At 36.9% G+C, this 17894-nt stretch overlaps 2 protein-coding genes across 2 annotated transcripts; both read left to right on the forward strand.

The window, feature by feature from the left end:
- Positions 1–5735: 5735 nt before the first annotated feature.
- LOC129572702 (zinc finger MYM-type protein 1-like) lies at positions 5736–7049 on the forward strand. Its single transcript, XM_055452715.1, has one exon. The coding sequence runs from the start codon at positions 5736–5738 to the stop codon at positions 7047–7049; it is 1314 nt and encodes a 437-aa protein (XP_055308690.1).
- A 637-nt stretch (positions 7050–7686) lies between these two features.
- LOC129572701 (uncharacterized) lies at positions 7687–14620 on the forward strand. Its single transcript, XM_055452714.1, has 2 exons — positions 7687–11964; positions 12038–14620. The coding sequence occupies exon 2, from the start codon at positions 13494–13496 to the stop codon at positions 14544–14546; it is 1053 nt and encodes a 350-aa protein (XP_055308689.1). The 5' UTR covers positions 7687–11964; positions 12038–13493; the 3' UTR covers positions 14547–14620.
- Positions 14621–17894: the final 3274 nt, after the last annotated feature.

Consider the following 17894-nt stretch of genomic DNA (forward strand, 5'->3'; position numbering starts at 1 on the left):
ACAACGACGACAACGACGACAACGACGACAACGACGACAACGACGACGACGGCACACGAACGAAAAAGTGTCTCAAAAAGTGGTTTTCTACGCGTTTCATGAGTTTTTATGATGATCTAAACCAATTTTGCGAAAAAAGTTTTCGGGACCAATTCCTATACTTTCCCTTGACACGGTGTGTACGGAATAATAATATTAATTTTCAGCTGTAACAGCTCAGTATTGCACTTTAGAGCATTGTAATATTGACCAAAATTCTATTAGTGAGACGTAAAAGAACGCAAGTTGGTCCAACTTCGTAGCAATAAAGAGAAGTATGCTTTATTGCAACTAATAATGGTTAAAAGAATGTATGTTCGTTTTTGGCGGGTCCTCGCGGTTTTTCACGGTTTCCGCGGAACTGATAAGAGTTCGGCAAAGTTGTAGCACTTGAGGTCTTCTATAACATTGCTGAAGTCAGTTATCTCTTATCTGTTATCAGTTCCGCGAAAAGCGCGAAAAATAATAAGAAAAAAAAAGTTCTATATAAAATTTGCTTTTTTATGTGCGCGATTTGCGCGCAACTGATAAGAGATAAGAGATCGATGTCTTCAGCAATGTTATGGAAGACCTCGAGTACTACAACTTTGCCGAAGACACCATGCTGTTATCGTCTATCGGTTTCGCGGAAAAAACCGCGGAGGCTAGACGGGATGCCAACATACTTCCTTTTAACGCAGATATAATCAACAGAAAACATACTTTCCTTTTCAAAAATATAAATCGACAAAAAAACATACATTCTTTAACGTCTCACGAATAGAATTGTAGTACTGTACGCCAGCAGTAAGATTCAGTCATCTGTTGGCCAGTGTAATTGCGATATTGTACCAAAATTTCCGAATATTCTTCAATATTCGAGTTTCCTCTCCATACAAACTGGATAGCTTTAGTGCATGTTGACTTTATTATCAAAAGTGTGTCGGAAAATGGCTAAAAAAAAATGTTCAGTCCCAATTTTTCGATTCCGGCCGAGGAGCTGTGATTTTTAAAACTTTTGGCATTTGCGCTAACCTAATTAGGGTTTTTTTAGGGATTAATCCATATAGAATAACTTTGGTAAATTAAGCCCCAAAATATTCATTCCTTCACAAGTGTGCGTAGTCCTTCAGGGTCAAGCGGCAAAAATGTATTATGTTTGTATTATGTTTATTAGCGTTAGCTCTTCTAGTTGCATTTGTATCTATACATTGAGGTTTTCCATTACATGATTTTTGCATTCTGTTTTAAATGAATTTAGCGACGAATTTTTGTCTTATATCAAATTGAAAACCGCCGTTTTGCTCAGCAGTAAATGCGTCGGCGGCCGAATCTTTGGTATAGAGGCTTTGGTTTTGAAAAGTGGGTACCGATGGCACCGTTGGGCCGCAGTTTTCTTGGGTTAACGTCAAAATTAGTTTACGAAAATTGGCATATCGGCCTAAAATTTTGTGCTCTTGATAAAAAACGATACCTTATTAACGCATTCGGTCAAACTTTTTTTCATTTCTTTTGGATTGTAAAGTCTGGTGGACCTCAATATATTTCTAAGGAGCTAACAATCATGAGTTTATGTCGAAAAATGTACTCAAGATGGCCTTTGGTGTGGAATCACAGCGGCGCGGCCAAAAATGCGTCGGCGGCCGAATCTTTGGTATAAAGGCCGAATTCGGAAAAGTGATCATGTACTTTTTTTACTCCTCATGAGCCAAGGAATCTGTGGTATTAGCATGGAATTTATAATTCGATTTCATTTCTCTTTATTCGTATTGGTTTATATCGATCAATGTTTTTCAAACAAACTATTGAACCATCATGTTATTTTATGAAAATGTTGGACTTCGAAAAATTCATTCGCCAGCCAAGAAACATTCATGTAACGCAATTAAGTCATTTTTAACGTTAAAAGATGTAACGTTTTTAGGCTTTTTTTCCGTCAAAATTGACTGAAATTTCAGTGTAAACCAACTGTATGAATATTCGGAACGAGAGAAATGATAGATTTTAAATTAAAGAGAAAAGAATTCTGTATCAATTAATAGTGTTCACACAACGAAGAAATCGATATTCACACTTGCCGAAGCAAAAATAGCATTATCGTATGCAATAAAATTCTAAGATTTAAATTGTTCATGTTTTTGTTCATGTATTGATCCAAAGAGAATGAACTGAATAGTGAGAGTATATTTTCAAATTTATTTCTTCTGATTTTCAACGATTACGTTTTAAATTGTCCAGAGATGGCAGGCAAAACTAATGTAGTGAATATTCCCGCTATTAGTGTTGGTTCATTTTGAAGTTTGTTATTGTAAACAAACCGCCGTTCACAATTTCACCATGTCATGAAATATGAATCTTTGCTACGTTCGACTAAATTCAGATTGAACAGCCAGCAACTTAAATCAAAAGGGAAAAAGCTAAAGTCATCTAAATTGTTATCGTGGTGACATCGAACGAGTGATTGAACCAAACAATGCCACCGTGTGCATGTGATTTTTGAAATGAACAAACCATCGATTGTTGTGTGTTTTTTTGTTTGTTTACAGTTTTGATCCTGTGGAAGAAATCTGCTGTCAAAATACACAGTGCAACACAAGAAAAACGAATTGGACTTGGCCACACGCTTATAATCTCGCATTTATTGTATACAGAATTCGAAGTGTGAAATTGTGAGGCGCCGTGGATTTCATGCGACAAAATTCAGTACTAATTGGTGTGATTGAGCTGTAAATAGCCGTAAGTGATTTCGACATATTGTGAAATACCACAAAATCACACCAAGTAGTACTGAATTTTGCCGTACGAAATCCATGGCGCTCTACAATTGTTCAAAATTTGACAGTAAACGGGTGGACTTGGCATATCCCACGTTTTAGTACTACTATAGCTGAGTAGAACCCCAACTGGGTTTTGCAAAATTGGTTGGCGTTTTTATTTTATCGACTTTTGTAAAAAAAAATTCAACACAGGTTTTCAGCAATGTTGGATTTCCATTTTTTGGTCCATAACTTAGAATTGGTAATAGCGTGTTACTATCTTGAACAAAGTTGTACCTAAGAGTTCAAAAAACAATTTTTAGTAACAAACGTTACCCAAAAAACCATATTTGGTTGGTGTTTTGCGGCAAAAAAGTTTGAATTTCTAGAAAAATTCGCGTTTTTCGTATATAACTCGCAACGTATTCGATTTTTTTGGCCACAATTTTGGGCAATATTGTAGCCAACGTAAAATTGAACAACTTCGTTCAATCGTTCAACACATCAACCTAAAAAAATCATGTTCTGTTTACGTTTTCGGCCTAAAATGCCTGTTCATATTTCATATGACATTTTTTCCAAATTTTTTGCTTATTTTACCATTGATGTTGGTTTCGTTCAAAATTGCTCTAAGCTTAACTATTTCTTGCCGGTTTCCCATTTCAAGATTTATTGTTTTATGTTTGAAATCCAGTTGTTTCGGGAACGTCCAATTGTCAATGTAAATTTCGGGAATTATCAATTCATGACGTTCATAAGTCAATGCGATTTTAGAAAACCGTTGGACATTCTCGGAAGCTAAAGAACATGTTGGCTTGAGTGTCAACATGCCCTCCCCGGCCAGTTGATCGTGAGCCACACGATCCCCGCAAATGATGGTTACTCTGACCACTTCTGGCAAGACAAATAAAAATTTGTTTGCGCTTACGCTATTAAAAAGCAGTGTATTTTCCGATCCCTTCATTTCGCATGTCGATTTTGTCAAATGATTGAATACATTCCACACACAATCAGATTTCGTCGCTGTGATGAACGTGTTTGTTTTGTCACAAATCAAGGCTTTCTTGTTTTGATAAGGTTTGCAGTCATAATTTTCAAGATATTGATGGAGCTGCCGGTCCACAGACGTCAGCTTGAATTTGTGGTTGTTATTTAAAACGAAAATGTGTTTATTTTTGATCATTGGAACAGCAATGATTTTATACAATTTGAATTTCGTCGCTTCTAACAATGGAATTGATAATCTGAACACAAAGTGCTGGTGTAAATGGTCGATTTGTTCAGGCGTAAACAACACATGACTGATATGATTTCTTCTCGAGAATGTTAAGATATCGATTATATCAGACTGCTGCTGTTCATACTATGAACTTCATAGTAACTAATGCACAGTTAACACAATGATTCTAGCAATGTTGAGATCTGACACTTAACTTTGTTTTAGTACCATTTGCTCTAGAAAAAGTTCAAAAGTTCTATAATAAATACATGAAGCTTTGATTTTTGATTTAGTACATTTTGAACTTTTTCTAGTACAAATGGTACTCAAATGGATTTTAGTGCCAAATTTCATATTGCGGTTCTAAAAGTTAGAACCATCGTATTTACTGTGTGAGCAGCCTCAAATACACCATAAAATTATGTATGTTTGCTTCCAACTCAAGCACATTGGTGTGATTGCTGACAATATTAATGGGATCGTTAAACGCATTCAAATGTTTTTTGCATTTTTGCCGCATCATTCTGAATTATGTTCAATGTAGAATCCATGACCGATGTGTGATTTTTCAATAAGAGCAATAAATGATCCTCATTTTCGTGAATTAACGATAGAATTTGGCGTCGAGAGTACCAGTTATATCACCCAAAATGTCGCCAAGTATGTATAATGTGGGAATTTCGCGTTTCGATCTTTGATTACCAAAAATGTGCGAATTTCGAGAATCAATTGCATCCAATTTGTGTTGGAGGTAAGAAATCAAACTTTTGCAGCCACCGATTTTACAACCGATCTCCGAAATTTTATCGCATTTTACAATGTGAAATTTGGGAGAAATGGGACTTTTTGATGTTAGCGGAAATTTGCTTCCAAAGTTTGTGAAGTATCGATGCAAATGTTTTATGAAAAAACAGCTTTTTTCTGATAATAAGACATTTTTTTTGGCAAAAGTGTATTTTTCTCCGAAAATAATTGCCTTAAAAAAGTAGTGATATCAGATGAAAAACCTCTAGACGAGGTTAAAATGGAGTGACGCTCCTGTGCGTGGATTAACCACTCAAAAAGACTGATATCATTTTGAGTCACTCCATTCTAACCTCGTCTAGAGGTTTTTCATCTGATCGATTATAGAGATTAAATTAATTATTTTTTATAAATTCGTTGGAGCTCCAACCAAACCGTTGGAGGTGAAATTAGCCATTTAATGAAATCGTTGGAGGTAAGTTTAAACCGTTGGAGGTGAAATTAGCCATTTAATGAAATCTTTGGAGGTAAGTTTAAACCGTTGGAAGTGAAATTGGCCATTTAATGAAATCGTTGGAGCTCCAATTGTTGGACTCCAAAGTGTTGGACATAAATAAGACATAAGACAACCGCCGGTGCAGCCGGTGCAACGCACCGAGGCGCGAGCGCAAAAATTGGTATATTAAAGCGAGCGCGCCAAAGGCGCGCGAGAATAAAAATTCTCAAATTTAATTAATGCGAGCGCGCCGAAGGCGCGCGAGTGTTCTATTTCTATGTATTTAAACACATAACGACCAATTTTTACTGACGATTACATTTAAAAAACCGCAAGATGAGTTTTAAAAAGCGCTAAAAGTGTTTAAATATACTTGTCAATCATTTGAATGAGCGCCGATATTGTACTGTTTACATTTTGAAATTTGAAAAAGGCGCTAGAAATATAAGCAAAATTTGAATTCTTGGAAATGCACGAAAAAACTGGACTTGGGATCAAAGAAATGGCAATCAATGAATTGGAATCACTTGGATTAGATCCCGAAAACTTGAGAGGTCAAGGCTATGATAATGGCGCGAACATGAAAGGGAAAAACATCGGCGTGCAGAACCTAATTCTGGAAAAATACCCAAGAGCATTTTTTGTACCATGTTCAAACCACTCACTAAATCTTGTTGTGAATGAAGCTGCTGCTGCATCGGGGGCAACCGTTAGTTTTTTTTCTTTGGTCGAAGAAATTTATAAATTTCTTTCAGGTTCTTCGAATCGGTGGGATATTATGAAAAGCCATATCACGACAGCTTCCACGTTAGCTCCGAAAAACCTTTGTACAACTCGATGGTCCAGTCGAATCGCTGCAATGAAACCACTTCGGCTGAATCTTGGCAAAATAATCGCTGCATTGGATGAAATTGAGAATTCAACCGCTTTCAAGGATAAAGTTCGTTATGAAGCTGGAGCAATTATCGACAAAATTGATTATCCGTTTGTGTGTGCAGTATGTATGTGGTACGATGTTTTAAGTCACGTTAACATTGCTTCGAAAGCCCTGCAATCAATTGATTCGGATTTGCAAGCCGCTGTACTTTGTTTGGGTAGTACTAAATTTTTTTTGGAAGAATACAGATCAACTGGACCTGAAAAAGTTTTTAGTGAAGCAACAGAAATCTGTGAGAGTATGGAAATCGAGGTCGTTTTTACAAACAGTCGCAAGCGTGTTGCTGTTGGACGTGAAATAAATTCGGAAGAAAGCTTCCAAAATGATTTCATTGATGTTGTCTTGAACGTAGCAATCAATGCAGTAGAGGAGCGATTCGTTGCATTAGAGAAGCACAATTCAACATTCTCCTTTCTCTACAAATTTGACGATTTTGATCAAAATAGAAGAAATGGAAATTTGCTCAAGTCGTGCAAACAGCTTCAAGTAACGCTTTCAAAGGGAGAAGAATGTGATATTGATGTTGACGAATTGATTTCAGAGATGACGGTTGTGGCGGAATTGGTAAAGCATCGTCATTTAGTTAGAGTCATCGATATACTCAACGGGATCAAGAGCAGCGGTATGGAAAATCTTGTCCCCAACGCCGTTATTGCTTACAGGATATTTTTGACAAGTCCTGTGTCAGTTGCAACCGCTGAGAGGACTTTTTCTAAGCTGAAAATAACTAAAAACTACCTGCGCAATTCGATGTCACAAGACCGTTTGAATGGCTTAGCTACAATATCAATTGAGCATGAAATTGCTGATTCAATTCAATATGAGGATATCATCGACGAATTTGCCGCTTCCAAAGCCCGGAAAGTTTCCTTTTACTGATCAGTTACGAAAATTCGCAATATTTAATAATGAACATTAAATGTTATATCACGCAATAAAAATTATTTACAAATCGAATGTAAAACATTCATGAATAAATACTGTTTTCGCTACAAAAAGATACGATTTAAAATTTAAATTAATCATTGTCAAAAAAAATTGAGTCATGAAATTTCAGGGGCGCATGAATAAAACTTGCACCGGAGCGCCGTGAGCGCTCGGACAGGCGCTGGTTGTCGTGGATTGCATCGTACAAATTTTTGAATTTTTGAAAATTCAGGTGAGACACGACGTTCCAATCCGAATGTGTCATAAAACGGTTTTGACATTGTCATCTTGACTGAAACTTGGCTCAAACATAGCCACCTTAATGCCGAATTCTTCGATAGCACATACGATGTCTACTGCAAAGACAGATTATTTGAATGGGCAAGCGGAATAATGAAACGTAATTCTGTTTTCAAATGAAGTGCCTCTGAGAAAATTTTTCAGTAAAAAAGCCCCACAAAAATATTGTCTGATAAAAATTTGTATGAAAATCTTATTCAGACAATATTTTTGTGGGGCTTTTTTACTGAAAATTTTTCTCAGAGGCACTTCATTTAAAAACAGAATTACGTTTCATTATTCCGCTTGCCCATTCATTTAGACAAGTTGGAGGTGTTCTCATTGCGCTCAACAATGAAATCTTCTCTACTGAAGAAATTAAATTTGACAACGTGGACATTGAGCACGTATGCATTAAAGCGAGCTTGCCAACACACAACATTTTTATTTATAATTAGACCTCCCATCGCGTCCGGAAACGTCCGGAATTTCGTGAAATTCCGGATATTTCGGCATGATCCGGTTTTCTCTAACGATTTCCGGATATTTTCAAATTTTGAGAAAACGTATTAAAATGTTCTACATTTTAACACAATTTCATTTTAATTTTCGACGATTCCACACCAAGCGGGACAAAATTTGCAAGTGATTTCTCCGATTTCGCTCAAACTTGGTGTATAAACTTCTTATCGGCAAAAACTCGCAAAGCCAAAAAATTAAGGTGACCTTCCCCACCCAGGGTGACCCAAATATTGAAAAAAATGGAAAATGGCACTTTTTTTACATTTTCACACTAGAAAAGTGTGGTACAAACTTTCGAAACTATATGCATGGTTGGATAGATAATCGATGGGGCTAAAAAAAGTCCATTACGACCACCCCATCCGGGCCCATTCATGCCCTGAAAAGTGGGTTCAAAGTATTAAATGTGAAAAAAGTCAATTAGACGTGGTTTTATTTTTTCGATTTTTTGGGCTTAAATGGTAGGCAACCTCAAAATCTAAAACATGGTGAATCCGAATCTCTACTTGCACTTTCTAAAAATGTAAAAAAAAATTTTTTATGTAATTTTGATCTCACCATTTTCACAGGGTTTTTGGCTATATAATTTTTTTACACACCAAATAGGTGTTCTGACGATGGTGGTGTGTGCTGATGAAATGCCCAGCAGACTCCAATGAATCAAATAATACCATTGGTTGGGGCCGCTCTCTCCTTTGGAGGGACAGGGGAGGCTCAAAAATTCGAAAAATCACAAAAAATCACTATTTTAGAGCAAAAACAGGGCAGAAACCCGCTTTTGGCCCCAAATCACTATAATATTCGGAAAACTCGTAAAAAATACTACTTACGCGTAGAACATTTTAACTTGATCAAACCCTTCCTTCTGCTTCAAATCGGGGTCGGTAGTTTGAAAAATCGTGTTTCTGCAAGTATGCGACCATTTTTAACTGCTTCAAAGGCACTAGCACTGATGCGATGTGTTCCTTAAATATAGTGTTTGATGTCTAGTTCCTTGTAGCATATAACACGTGTCACTTATATGGCTCAAATTTGGCATTGGGAGGCTAATATTGAAGAAAAAGGTGAAAAAATCGCACAATCACACCACAACTGCCGAAATCAAGGCAGTGGACCTGATTTTTGGCCAAAAATGATTGCATTTTCGAATTTCTCGTAGATAAAATTTTCTTTAACTTTGTAAAAATCATTATAATCGTATCATTTGAAGTGTTTCTTGTAGTTTTGAACCATTTTCAATAAAATTAACCGGAAAAATAGACAGAAAACCCGAAATTGATATTTTTGATTTTTGGTTGGTTTCACGGATAGAGATCAATAAGCGGTTATGTAGTATGCAAGTCGACTAGATATGGTATTTTGGGTTAGTATTTGATGGAAAAATATTTGTTTCATCTCTGGCTACAGTTTTGGTGGCACAATAATCAGGAAAAATGAAAAACCGTGCGCGTTTTGGTCAAAAAACTAGTAAAAATGGCCTTTTTTTGATATTTTCGTCAAAAAATCCACCCAAAGATGATTTTTTGGCATATTGTTTCGACGAAATTTGTTTTTCTGACTCTTTTCTATGAAATGAAAAAAGATTTCAAGTCAATAACATCATGAGTTAACGACCAAAACATGATGATATAAAAGTCTAAAAATCCTAGCCCACACAAAATATTTGATAGGTCGATATTTTTCTTATTACCACGTCAACGGAGAAATCGTAGTATGCAGTTTTGTTTGTTTTTAGGTCCCCTAACATCCTGCATTTAAAGTGTCCATGTGTGAGAGCAGAAGTTGAAATTTGTTGTACGGTGTAATATACGTTCACGAAAATACGTTGTCTTTTTCAAACATAGTAGTTCAAATTCAACAAGTCGTCCTGCGAAGGTGCACTTAAGACTGTCTGGCGTGTATTCAATTTGTACTTTATTCTGACAGCCGCGTTGTAATTAATGATGACAGTTCGGTTTCGCCGCTCTGGTTCGGTGCGACGTAAACAATTTGCACCTGAACCTTGAAAAATGCGCCGTCCTTACAATCACCACAAAAAGGAAGGATATCATCGATACTAATTACAAATACGGTGATTTTACCTTCTTTATTTCGGACCACAAAGATCTCGACGTCATCATTTACCAGAAGCTGAGCTTTGTCAAGCCCATTGACGCGATTACATCGAAGGCGACAGAAAGACTACTATATAATTATTACACACCAAATTGTACAAAAATCAAAAGATCAGGTTTTTCACGACTCTTGGAGTCGTTTCAAACAATGCGATATCGCCTAGATATATCCATTGGATATTTCTGCTGGACGGCATATTTTGTTGCGTTTGAACAAACGCTTCGTTACACAGTGACGGTGTCGCGCGTGACATACACAGAACAGAGCGCATTTGAGGACGCTACCATTTGTGTGCCCACTGTTCGTATGTGTTCAAAGACTTGATCGCTCATGTATTTGTATTTGCGACGCCTCCTCAAATGCGCTCTGTTCTATGTATGTCGCGCGCGACACCGTCACTGTGTAACAAAGCGTTTGTATAAACGCAACAAAATATGCCGTCTAGCAGAAATATCCAATGGATATATCTAGGCGATATCTCATTGTTTGAGTTCTTTTCCTGCAAAACTTATTATTCAGCCAGTCTTTTGGCGGTGTTGAATAAATAAAAAAATAACAACACGTTTGAGAAAAGATAGACTAACTGGAGCGTTGAACAAATTAATGTCGGCCTCAACGACTGCGAAGTTCATCGTTCAATTTATCAAAGAGGTGATGAATTGAAGAGAATTTTTACGTCTAATCTAAAAAAGTCCCTGTTGGTATGTAGTTTTGAATTTACAATTCATATCGAGACCGAAAGATATGACCAATTTGGAAGAATTAAGTATGAACATTGACTCAAATAATGTACGCAATCGGAGAGAGCATACGTATCTTACGGCACACTGACCACCTCAAGATTGAAGATAAGCTCATGGACAAACAAATCAGAGCTCGAGTGCCTCAAATGTGTTAATTTGCAAACAAAGTGGCTGATCAATTCAATAATTCAACCATCCGTGCAAACTTCATCTCGTCGGTACGCAGCGAACGAAGCCAAAAATTTAATATAAAATATTGACAAATTGTTATTTATTTATTTATTTATTTATTTCAGCGCCGTAGCGTCCATACAAGCATTTATTTATACTCATCCAACTGCTTTATTACGAATCGCTATAAACGAACACCGCGATGGACAGTATACTTTATTGTTTATCCACTTGGCTGTTCTCTTTCTACGAACTCAGTGATTTTGCTTATAAGCCAAAAATTCTTATAAACAAAATGGCATTATTAAAAATGAATCTAGAATATTTGAAGCCGATGATATTGTAAGCGCAACCGGAATTGTGATTGCCATATCCAATATGGACTTTGCATTTTTGTTAGTTAAACATCATTTCACTCTCACCACAGTAAATTAATATTTTCTTTGTTGATTTGTTTAAAGGAAAATTGATTTAAATTTGTTTTAGCATCGAAAAATTTAGAATTGTTGATTTTGTTAAAGATTAAATTGTTAAATTTTTTTTTGGGATTTTTGATTTGAAACAAGACGTGGGAGTGTTGAAAACAGTGTTACCACAAGTAGAATATTATTGTGTCAAATCAAATGGCATCAACGTCAGGTTGCATTCTCATTGCTAAATTCAGTTCACTACAAACTGCTCAATGAATAAGACGCTTAACAGCATAAACACAATCGTCTATTCTCTTTTATTCTCTCTCACATTTCCAGTCTCAAGTGGTTGAAGTGATTTTTGATGATTTTCACTGCACTTTCGTTGTCCACAAAAAGTATTGGCGAATTCGAAACGGTTGTTTCATCCACTTCTCGAAGTAAGCGTTTTAGCCAGATCAATTCTCTCGATGCGAGTGATGCCGCGATGTATTCTGATTCAGCTGTCGAGTGTGACACTGATGATTGTCTTTCAGAACACCAACTTACTTTCCCTTTTCCAAGTAATAGACAGTAACCAGTGGTTGACCTTCGTGTTTCGGTACAACCAGCGTAATCGGCATCACTGTAAGTAAATAACTTAAAATTGTTAGCATTTTTACTTGGAAACAATATACCATAATTGCTGATTCCTTTCAAGTATTTTAATATCCGTTTCACTGCTGTCACATGAGCTTCGGTAGGTCGTTCCATGAATCGACTGACGTAACCAACAGCAAAACTGATATCTGGTCGAGTGCCGATTGCCAGATAAATCATAGATCCAACCACTTGTCGATACGGGAACTTCACGTTCGATGCTTCCTCTGCTGCCCCCAACACTTGTTGATGATTTACTGGTGTTGCTACTGGATTTGAGTCCTCGAAGCCAAACTTGCTTAACACCCGGCTGATGTATGATGATTGACTCAAATGTATCGATCCGTTTGACGTTCGATTTATTTCGAGTCCCAGAAAATAATTCGCTTCAAACACTTTAATCTCAAAATGTGTTTGCAAATATTCGATGACTGGCACAATGCATGACTCGCTCGTTGAAATTATCATGCCATCATCCACAAAAATGGCCAAATAAGTTGTATGATTGCCACTTTTTCGAAAGTAAACACATGCATCCGCTTCGCTCTCCTTGAACTCAAAATCGATGATGAATTTTCTGAATTTTGCGTTCCAACACCGTGGAGCTTGCTTCAAACTGTATAGACTTTTCTTCAGCCTACACACACGATCGGTGCCATCTTCAAAACCAATGGGCTGCCGCATATACACCTCCTCTGTCGAATCACCGTAGAGAAAGGCTGTTTTGACATCAAATTGTTTCATGAACATTTTCTTTTCGGCAGCAATAGCCAGCAGCGTTCGCACTGAAGCAAATTTTACCACTGGACTGAATGTTTCAGTATAATCGATGCCATAACATTGCGTAAAACCACGCGCTACCAAACGCGCTTTATAACGGTCGATCGTATCATCTTGATTTCGTTTGATGCGAAAAACCCAGCGATTATCAACTACACGCTGTCCTTTTGGAAGAATAGCCATCTCCCACGTTCGATTTTTAATCAGCGAATCGTACTCTTCGTTCATTGCATGCACCCATGCCTTACTTCTTTCATCGTTGATGGCTTCATTGTAAGTTGTGGGCTCCGTAGTAGTTGCCAAAAATGCACAACTTGCGACACTTGCACCCGAACGTGTACGTGCATCAACAACATTTGACCGTTGAACATCGCAGAAATTATTTGATTTAAGAAATAAGTGTTTGGTGCGCGTCTGGCTCGAAATATCAAAGTGTCGAATCCAAAAGTTGCCAGAATTTACGGTTTACCAAAGATACATAAAGCCGGAAACAAAATGAGGCCGATTGTATCTAGTATCGGGACCACTGACTATCTCATTGCTAAATGAGACTTCGCTCAAAAAATTGAAAATGTTGTTGTGAATTGTGATGAGACTAAAATTTCATTTGATGTGTGTTCTTTATTTCCAAGTATTCCAATTGATGTTGCATTGTTGCATTGAAGGAATTTGAAAGATATTTAGAGCAAATTGATATTCCATTCGAACAAAAATCAGTTTATTACCAAGCAGCACGTATGTGTATGGATCATAGTTATTTTCAATTTCTTGATTCGTTTTATCATGTGTCGATTGGAACTAACATGGGAAATCCGCTTAGCCCATTGATTAGTGAGTTATTCATGTCGGCATTCGAACGAAAATTAAAACAAGAAAACTTGCTTCCCAGAATCTGGTGGAGATATGTAGACGATGTGTTCGCGATAATAAAGAAAGACGAAATTGACTCAGTGTTAAACGTGCTCAATAATCGATTCGATTCGATTAAATTTACGTGTGAGAAGGAGAATGATAAATGTAAATTATCGTTTTTGGACATCGAATTGTCAACTTCTGTGGACAATAAAATTGATATTGCCATTTACCACAAACCCACTGACACCTTGAGAACAATAACTAGTGATTCAAACTGTAGCATGCAACACAAATTGGCTGCGTATCATTCAATGGTTCATCGATTGTGTCGAATGAAACTCTCAGCACAAAATTACATGACTGAATACGCTCGCATAAAACAAATGGCGAAGATAAATGGCTTCAAAGGAGATTTGGTCGACGTGTTGATAAAAAAACATTTAGACAAAATAAACAAATTTAATTTATCGACATTGTTTTCGCAAAACACGCCAGAAGTGGAAAGAGTTAGAGTTGGTTTGCCATATATCCCACAAATTATGAAAAAGATAAAAAATAAGTTTCGTGAATATAATTTAACCATTGTGTATACGAATCAAACCAAAATAATGAATTTGTTGGGTTCAACCAAAGACACAATTGATTCTTTACACAAATCTGGCATTTATGCTATTCAGTGCCCCGTTTGTATGTGTGAATACATTGGACAAACGAAACGTAACATTTCAGTTCGTTTCCGTGAACATTGTTTGTGCATAAAAAACAAACAGGGCTACCGCTCTGCCTTAGCATTCATTACATGCATTGAACAGCGGTCATTTGAATATCGACATAAGCAACTTACGGCTGGTGAAAGAGATAGGCGACGCGCGCAAATTAGACGCATACGAAAGTTGCTTTATTCAGAGGAGCAACAACGCATTGAATCTGGATAACGGGAACATCGAGTCAAATTTGCTGTCTCGTTTGCTATGATGCTACACCGCTAAATGCATTTTACAATGTGAAATTTGGGAGAAATGTGACTTTTTGATGTTAGTGGAAATTTGCTTCCAAAGTTTGTTAAATGTTTTATGAAGAAAAAAACAGCTTTTTTCTGTTAATAAAACATTTTTTTTTGGTAAAAGTGTATTTTTCTTCGAAAATAATTGCCTTAAAAAAGTAGTGATATCAGATGAAAAACCTCTAGACGAAGTTAAAATGGAGTGACGCTCCTGTGCGTGGATTTACCACACAAAAAGACTGATGTCATTTTGAGTGACGCTAGGACGCGTCATGCCCTTTGATTTTTGATCAAGTTTTCAAGGGTTTTGTCGTGTAAAAGTCGTGACGCGATATTTTTCCTTATTGTGAATAGATTTTCACAATAGTGAATGCGAAAAACAACTTTTGAACTTCATATCCAGTGATAATACAACTCGTTGGAGGTGAAATTAGCTATTTAATCAATTCGTTGGAGCTAAATTTAAACCGTTGGAGGTGAAATTAGTCATCTTTTTAATTCGTTGGAGCTCCAACCAAACCGTTGGAGGTGAAATTGATCATTTAATCAATTCGTTGGAGGTAAATTCAAACAGTTGGAGGTGAAATTGGCCATTTAATGAAATCGTTGGAGGTAAATTCAAACAGTTGGAGGTGAAATTGGCCATTTAATGAAATCGTTGGAGGTAAGTTTAAACCGTTGGAGGTGAAATTAGCCATCTAAAGAATTCGTTGGAGCTCCAATTGAATCGTTGGAGGTGAAATTAGACGTCTAATGAATTCGTTGGAGGTAAGTTTAAACCGTTGGAGATGAAATAAGTCATCTAAAGAATTCGTTGGAGCTCCAATCAAATCGTTGGAGGTGAAATTAATCATTTAATGATATCGTTGGAGGTCTAACCAAACCGTTGGAGGCGAAATTAGACGTCTAATGATATCGTTGGAGGTAAGTTTAAACCGTTGGAGATGAAATTAGTTATTTAATGATATCGTTGGAGCTCCAATCGAACCGTTGGAGGTGAAATTAGACGTCTAATGAATTCGTTGGAGGTAAATTCAAACCGTTGGAGGTGAAACTAGCCATTTAATGAAAACGTTGGAGCTCCAATTGTTGGACTTCAAAGTGTTGGACTCCAAAGTGTTGGATCCCAGAGTGTTGGACATAAATAAAAAATTTGCTCGAGCGCCGAAGGCGCTCGAGTGCCGCTTTATTTGTCTTTGATTGGTTCAAAGAGGAAAAAATAGTTGTCTCTCCAACAAACTATTGGAGGTGAGTAAATTTGCCCGAGCGCCTTCGGCGCTCGAGTGCCGCTTTATTTGTCTCTCCAACAAACTATTGGAGGTGAGTACATTTGCCCGAGCGCCTTCGGCGCTCGAGTGCCGCTTTATTTGTCTCTCCAACAAACTATTGGAGGTGGGTACATTTGCTCGAGCGCCTTCGGCGCTCGAGTGCCGCTTCATTTATCTTTGCTTAGTTTAAAAGGGAAAAAATAGTCGTCCCTCCAACAAACTGTTGGAGGTGAATTTGGACCGTTGGAAATAAAATTGGCTATTCCTCCAACAAAATGTCGGACATAAATAAAACATTTGCTCGAGTGCCGCTTTTAAATATTCAATATCAATCTACCGTCTAAATTTTCCCGTTAATATATCATTTTGAATATTAATATAAATACTCAGATGATTTACTTTTTCAACAAATCTTAAATTTCTTGCTTTCAACTAAATTGTATACACACATGTTTTATTAGCAATTGCGCTAGCCCACAAAGCTCCTGTTTGTATTGATAATTTACACGGATGACAATTTAAATGTCTGTAATTACATAGAAACAAAGGTCGTGCCATTCGTATAATACTCAAAATTTTCAAGTGCTTACATACAGTTCTACATTCAATTCTAAAAGAGTATTCTGAATTTTTAGATGGTTACTTTCAAAAGTCATTTAACAACAGTTGGAGATGCAATTATTCGTTTTTCCAATTCGTTGGACCTTTTATGCAAATGGTTGGAGCTTCAATTGAAGTTGGAGAACTTTTCATTGGACATTCTCTGGAGCTGGAATCCCTTCGAACTTTCGTTGGAGACTGGCGGCTTAGGCTAGGGGGTACACCGACGACTTTTCTGTTTAGTCGTGATGCTGATGATGGTGCGATAGTACCGAAATGCATTCAAGGTACTCTTTTCAAATTCTTTTGTTTTAAATGAATTGAAAATATTGAATTAGTGAAAACAATAAGGTGTGATTCAATTATTTGTTGATTTATCGGTTTTCACGTCGCTCAAGAACATATTTATTAATTATTCGATGAGGCTGGAATATCCACAGCTTGACTATCGTTGAATGAGCTATCTACCGATGAATAGCTTGTATCACCGTCTTCGTAACTGCTATCGATGTTGATCACTGTTAGATCCGATTCATCAATCGCATTACTCAAACGTAGAATTTCTTCTTCTTCATCAAAACCTAAACGCACAATCACTTCATTGTCATTTTCTTCGATATTATTTTCACTCGAAATTATTTTATGCGTGACATTCATGCTTTCTTTTTCGTTCTTATCAAAAATAACATCGTGAACCGTTGACACTGTTCTTTTACTGGGATTATAGACCCGATATCCCTTTATATTTTCACCGTAGCCAACTAACAAACACTCTTCGGCTTTTTTGTCCAATTTGTGACGTTTTTGTTTTGGAATGTGTACATACACCACGGAACCGAACGGTTTGAAATTCGCAAAATCCAATTGTTTACCGAACCATATTTCACACGGCGTTTTATTGGGCACTGAACTTGTTCCTGTGCGATTAATCACATATGCAGCCGTATTAGCCGCTTCAGCCCACAAATTAAAATTCAAACGACGTGCATGCAACATTGTGCGCAATGCTTCAACAATTGTTCTGTTTTCACGTTCAACTCAGCCATTTTGCTCCGGTGTATAGGCTACTGTACGTTGATACACAATTCCCTTTTCCGAAAAATATGTTTTTAACTCACTGTTATCGAATTCTTTTCCTTGGTCCGAACGGAAACGTTTAATTTTATGTTCAGTTTGATTATGTACCAATTCCACAAATGTTTTTATTGTCGATGACACTTCTGACTTTGCTTTCAAGAAGTACAAAAATCGCATGTGTGAATAATCGTCTTTCAACACCAACATATACCGTGCACCACCGTTTGAATTCACCGTTCTCCGCACTTGTATGTTTTTGCGTTTCGACTTTTGAACGGCAGCCGATGTTGCTTGCCCAATACACACGAAACACATTGAAAGTTTGAGTCGTCGAT

This window comes from Sitodiplosis mosellana, unplaced genomic scaffold (genome assembly GCF_009176505.1).
Source record: "Sitodiplosis mosellana isolate CC-2019 unplaced genomic scaffold, AAFC_SMos_1.0 Smas_scaffold_5414, whole genome shotgun sequence".
NCBI lineage: Eukaryota > Metazoa > Arthropoda > Insecta > Diptera > Cecidomyiidae > Sitodiplosis > Sitodiplosis mosellana.

Excerpts from the sequence above, each read along its gene's own strand:
- LOC129572702 (XM_055452715.1), top strand. The coding sequence starts at position 5,736 with ATGGCAATCAATGAATTGGAATCACTTGGATTAGATCCCGAAAACTTG.
- LOC129572701 (XM_055452714.1), top strand. The coding sequence starts at position 13,494 with ATGTGTATGGATCATAGTTATTTTCAATTTCTTGATTCGTTTTATCAT.